The sequence below is a fragment of the Bombus fervidus genome, chromosome 5 (genome assembly GCF_041682495.2).
Source record: "Bombus fervidus isolate BK054 chromosome 5, iyBomFerv1, whole genome shotgun sequence".
In the NCBI taxonomy this organism is placed as follows: Eukaryota; Metazoa; Arthropoda; class Insecta; order Hymenoptera; family Apidae; genus Bombus; species Bombus fervidus.
Window position 1 is genome coordinate 9,358,087 of NC_091521.1, and position 5,693 is coordinate 9,363,779.

Sequence of the window (5,693 nt, forward strand, 5' to 3'; positions counted from 1 at the left end):
TATTATATGTAAAATATATTTTATTTAAGTAAAAAATATTTATTATACATATTTTAATAATAAACTTATTATGGTCCACTTATGAATACCATAAATTATTTCCATGGTGGTTTTACCTTTTGTTGTTCTCCCTTTGAAGATATCTTCTGTGAAATTGGAATAAATTCACTGTTGTCTTGAGTAATCTAGGAATGTGAAATATACTATACATTAGTGAAATTTTACCTAAATTATAATATTTCAAAATAATATGAAGTAGACCTATGTACCTACTTCTGATACAGGTTGCCACACAATATTGTTCTCATCTCTAATACTTGGTTCCTTTTTTAAATAATGTTTCCTTGGTACTTCTCTGCATAGTAAAGGTGAAGTTGAAATATCTTCCGTAATTTTTGAAAATTCTTCCTTTGCTTGCTGCATCTCAGCAATCTAGGAAATATCAAATCTTATTTTACAGATATAGATATTAAAATCAACTAGAACTTACCAGGCTCACATATTTTCGTAGATCGTCCTTAGATTTTTTCCTACTAGCTACTGGAGTTTCATCCAGTGATGTCATGGTACATTCACTTTGATCACGAAAATTTTGTGCATCAGTTACATACGACATTAACTTTATTGGTTCCTGGGAAATCTTTGTATAGCAATTTGGCATTGATTCAGACTTTCTTGGACCTCTTGATTCAAAAAATTTTTCAGCATGAATTTTTTGGAGGGGAGTCAAATTTTCCATGTTTTCCCCTATAAATCAATATAAATTATGTTATGAGTAAATAATAAGTTACAATATAATAATTCTACCTGATATAATTTGTAAAGCTTGTTGCCATTGTTTCTGCATCACTGAATGAAGTTGTTCTGCAAGTTGAGATTTAGTAGCACGTTGAGAATTAAGTTGCGCTTCTAAAAAGGATGATTTCTGTAAAGCTTCTGCTAATTGAAGCTCACATAATCTTTTCTCTTCTTTATGTTTTTCCTCTAGTAAATTTATTTCTAATTTATGCCTGAATAAATTGTAATTAATAAATATACAATTATTGGTTTTCTTCAAGTGACTTGAAATATAGTTAAAAGAAATACATACTTATCTATAATGTCTTTAATTTTTCTAGCTGCACATTCAGCAATAACCTGTTGTCTAGTTTTTAATTCCTCAACAAATTCTGATTCAGCAGCATCAAGTTGAGTTTGAAATTCTTGTAATTTAGCCTTTACTACCTCATCAACTTGTTTCTGGTAAATTTCTTGTAATTCAGATCTAATTTTCTCCTTTTGCTCTACGAGATATCTTGTTTCATCTTTGGCTAATTTCTCGGCTTTTTTGGCATCATCAAGAGTTGAAAGCAGCGAAGTATTTTTTTGTTCTAGAATTAAATTTCTGTTATTTTCTTCTTTTAATTTTAGTTGTAAATTTTCTTTTTCTTGTTTGAGTATAGTCAATTCGGCTTCGCAAGTATCTAGAGCTTTATGAATGACATCCATTTCATTTCTAACTTCTCCACCTTTTAATCGTTCTTTGCCTAACTCTTTTTGAAGAGTCCTTAATGTTTCTTCAGTTTGTTGATGTTTTTCTATTAATTTATTATATTCTACTTTCAATTTTTCGTACCTATTTTCTGCTTCTTGTACAAACGATTTATAATTTTCCAATTCATCAGCATGATTTTTCAATAACTCTACTTTTTCCTTTGTTGCAATGTCATTTTTTTCTTTATATCCAGCTGCAAGGTCTAAAGCTTTCGATAATTCACCTTCATAACGTTTTATCTGTGATTGAAATTCTGAAATCTCTAATTGATGTTTTTCTGTTACATTCTTAAGATTTGTTTGCAAAGCACTGTGTTCAATTTCTAACACATGCACTTGTTGCTTTAATTTGGACCATGCATTATGAAATTGTGTTATCAATTCATTTTTTTCATTATCTACTCTAAGTGCTACTGCTACCTTTTCTTGTTGTTCCAGCAATCGTTTTTGAAGTTCTTGAATTAAGTGTTCACAATGCTGTAAAAAGCTTCCTATTATTCAATAGAGTAATTTATTTAAAATATACAAAAATTGACAAAATAAATTTGTATATACCTCTCGTCGGAATTTTTCTTCTTCTAATTTAATTCTGTGTAGTTCTTCCTGTGTTTTAGTACCATTATTTTCCCAGAAATCTGATAATGACAAAAGCCGTTGAGATTTTCTAGAATAAAAGTAAAATTATGTTACTCCCGAAACTAAATTTTTTATTAAACACACACATACAGATATATAATTTTGTTTGTAGCAAAAATTACCTTGGAAAATATTCTGTATTTGTTGATGCATGAGCAATATTCTTAATAAGTGGTATATCATGTGTTTGCTTTATATATTGCACATTTCCATTGTGTTCTAAACTTTTGTAAGTTTCTGGCAAATATAATGCATTACATTCTGTACTTTTTGTAGCAGTATTAGTTTGTATTAATTCATTATGCAATGAAGTATCTAACTTTTTATGCGTACTATATGTTTGAGTATTATGCATATTAGTTATACTATTTACATTGTCTACATTTAAAGGGATTTGTTGAGTAATTGGTTCCCTCTTTTGTACATCAGCTACTTTAACAATTGACTTATCAATACTGCTTGAATTCATTGATTTATCTATACTTTCTACCTCTTCAGTCTTTGACACTTGATTTTGCATACCTTGTCCCCATGTTTTAAATTCTGAGATCATTTTATCAGTCTCATCCATGTGTAATGTATCAATATATGGCAAGGATATATCAGCAAAAACATCAGACTTTTTGTTAGATTTCAATAATAAAATATCATGACAGTCACTTGACTCATGTGGCTTAAATTCCAATTTTCGATTAGCAGATTGTCTATGTGCAGTCCTATAGTCTTTACTTCCAAGACTATTGCTACTCTCATTAAATAATATACCATTTTGTTCCTTAAGATAATTATGCATGGAAACCCTGTTTATCCTTTTTGATAATTCTAATTCAGTAGCTTCCATCTCTTGAAGTAGTTCATCAACATCAGAGATCTCCATTTCTTGTATGTTAGTTTTAGAATGCGACTGTGGTTCTTCTGTTGTGCTAAGTAAAGTTGAGGTAGATGGCATTGAATGCAATTGATTGGAAGGAGATTTAATACATATATTATTTGTATGTTTACAATTGGCTGGATGAGAATGAAATTTCCCTCCTGGAGAAGTAACCGTAACATGCGGAAAACCCACATTGCAAGCAGTAGGGGAAACCACCACAGAGGACTGGGACGTTAGAGAGTCATGCTTATTTTCACCATGTTCATTAGCATTAGTTGCATTAGTACCCATAGACACAGACAGACGATTCCCCAAGTTTATGTCATTCTGATGAGAATTACAGATATGGTTTGGTAATGAGTGACCATTAGGGGTTGATGGAACAGACAAGGATTGACGAGGTTTTACAGGTGTATTTTGTAAGCTACAGTTTTCACTCACAGAAAATCTAGTTTTGGGTAATGTTTGCTTAAACTTGGCAACTGAATTACTCTGAATTTGTGATTCCAATGAATTATTTAGCAAAATAGCATCTAAGCTAGTATCTTTGGATTCGATAGCACAAACTCTGCTTTCTAATGATTGCATATGCTCCACAAGTTCGGATATTACTCCAGTTTTTTTATTATTATAACAATCTTTCATTCGATCAAAATTAACATCCGATTCTGAAGATGACGACACAAGGAACAGATCAGGTGGAATTAAGAGCAAAACATCTGTATCATCAGAATCACTCATCATCCATTTAAATTTCCTTTCACCAAAGCAAATCAAATCCAATTATCGTATGTTCCCAAAAAATTCATATGTACACAGTATTTACACAATATTTTATACATCCCTCCAAAACAGTAAAAAGTGTAAACAAAAGATTGAATTCACTACCTTATTCATTTAATATTAAAAGATGGTTATAAACCTCGATAGTATAGACAATTTGGAAGTGTTCTCAAACGATTGTCACTCATTTTCTATTTTCCACCAGAAAATTATATTATGATACACATATTTTACAAAATCCGTAAACTAACCAAACAAATATTCGAACAGATGCATTCGCATCATGTTTTAACTAAAAATACGTTGATGCTATCGACAGATGGCAGCACAATGCACTTTAAATTTTTTAAATTAACATTTTTTTATAAAATAATTTATTTTCAATTCTTTTCTTTCATCGTACATGTAAAAAAGTAAAAAAGTTGTTAAATAATTTACATATCGAATTTATTAAGTTTGTTGTCGAAACCAATATGACATGATTTATAACTGAACTTTTAACTGAATATTTAATCTGTTTATTCATAAAGCTTTATCGTTTTCCGTTCTCCATTTATATTAGATATATATTTTATTTCCACTTTCCACTTTTCACTTTTTCACTTTTCATTTTGTCACAAAAATGAAATATAAATTTATACTGCGTTCTATCCTTATGAAATCTATATGATATGTATGTGTAGAAATATACGAATTGGTCGTGAGAACTATTCATTCCCTGAAATTAATATTGTATTAGAAGAAAATGTTATGTTATTACAAGAAAAAAATGTTGAAAGAAATCTAATTATACTTCTTTGTATTCCAATATACCACATATCGAGAATAAAAAAAAAAGAAATAACAAACTAAAGGAAATAAGAAAAAGAGATACTAAATTTTAAATTGTTTGTTTATTTAATTTTATGTGCAGAAGAAATACAACTTGTTTCGGTCGTTACAATTATATTAAAAACACAGAAAAAAAATGGATGTTCGAAAAACTCTTTTTAAAAACTATGAATGTTTGATGATAACATAAAATTACTGTATCCAGCACAACGTACATCCGTACGGAGTCATTATGCTGGCTTTCCAGAATATAAAGCCGGAAACAATACGAAGTCCAATCGTTCAACAAATTGTTGACGTTATTGTTTGCGATTCGAGAACGATAATCTTCGTGTTCGGTGTACGTTTCGCGACAATATTGTGGGGAACATCGAAGATGATCTCTCTGAAAAAAAAAAGCAGATTACGCGATTCTGAACGTTCGAGAACGAGCTTCGGATCCATTTGGAAGTTCAGTACGTAGTGTAGGATTCCGAGGTTGCGTGGAATATTACTTTACGATTAGGTATCGAGTTCGGTAGCACGATTCGATTCCGCGTTCGGAGTTGAACGCGGTTTGCTGAAGCTGTAACAGCCATTAACCTCATTTACTAACGAACTATAGCGATAATAAAGTGCTAATCCTTTCTTTCCATTCCTGTTCTCTAAACGAACGAGAATAAGGGACGGAGTGAAAGCATAAACGACGTTCTTATGATATACCTATATAGCTTGGCAACGATATACCTACATAGCCTGGCAACGATCAATTTACACGAATACAGCTAACGAGTTTCGTATCAAATTCGCTCGTAATTAACTCGAGTTAGTTACTAAAAAGTTATATCATATTTCGATCATTTCGTTTTAGAAACTTACGTACCTGCGTAACAACGGGTTCTTTTAATTATTCGTTTGCTTCTCATGATTCTGTCTACTACAACTCTTGTAAATGCTAATAAAATTTGATACTTTTTACACGGTATTAATAATCTCTCTTTTGTGTGTTTAATATATGGTAAAAGTAGTTCGCGTAGGTATATCTATACAGTTCAAA

The 5,693-nt window shown here is 30.7% G+C and overlaps 1 protein-coding gene across 2 annotated transcripts; it reads right to left on the reverse strand.

The window, feature by feature from the left end:
- Cnb (centriole duplication and spindle assembly protein centrobin) lies at nucleotides 1–4,121 on the reverse strand. 2 transcript variants are annotated; one of them, XM_072004398.1, is made up of 7 exons: nucleotides 2,292–4,121; nucleotides 2,089–2,197; nucleotides 1,091–2,010; nucleotides 808–1,010; nucleotides 491–747; nucleotides 274–432; nucleotides 1–185 (listed from the first exon to the last, which is right to left on the reverse strand). In XM_072004398.1, the coding sequence occupies exons 1-7, from the start codon at nucleotides 3,785–3,787 to the stop codon at nucleotides 96–98; spliced, it is 3,234 nt and encodes a 1,077-aa protein (XP_071860499.1). In that variant the 5' UTR covers nucleotides 3,788–4,121; the 3' UTR covers nucleotides 1–95. The 2 variants fall into 2 exon arrangements, with proteins under 2 accessions (XP_071860499.1, XP_071860500.1); XM_072004399.1 differs by having other exon boundaries at nucleotides 20–185; nucleotides 270–432.
- Nucleotides 4,122–5,693: the final 1,572 nt, after the last annotated feature.

What these genes read in the sequence shown, in the direction of transcription:
- Cnb (XM_072004398.1), bottom strand. Translation starts at nt 3,787, where the DNA reads ATGATGAGTGATTCTGATGATACAGATGTTTTGCTCTTAATTCCACCT. An exon ending in ATTAAAGACATTATAGATAA is followed by an intron (nt 1,011 to 1,090) that starts GTATGTATTTCT and finishes CAATTTATTCAG; the next exon opens with GCATAAATTAGAAATAAATT. An exon ending in AGCTTTACAAATTATATCAG is followed by an intron (nt 748 to 807) that starts GTAGAATTATTA and finishes ATTGATTTATAG; the next exon opens with GGGAAAACATGGAAAATTTG.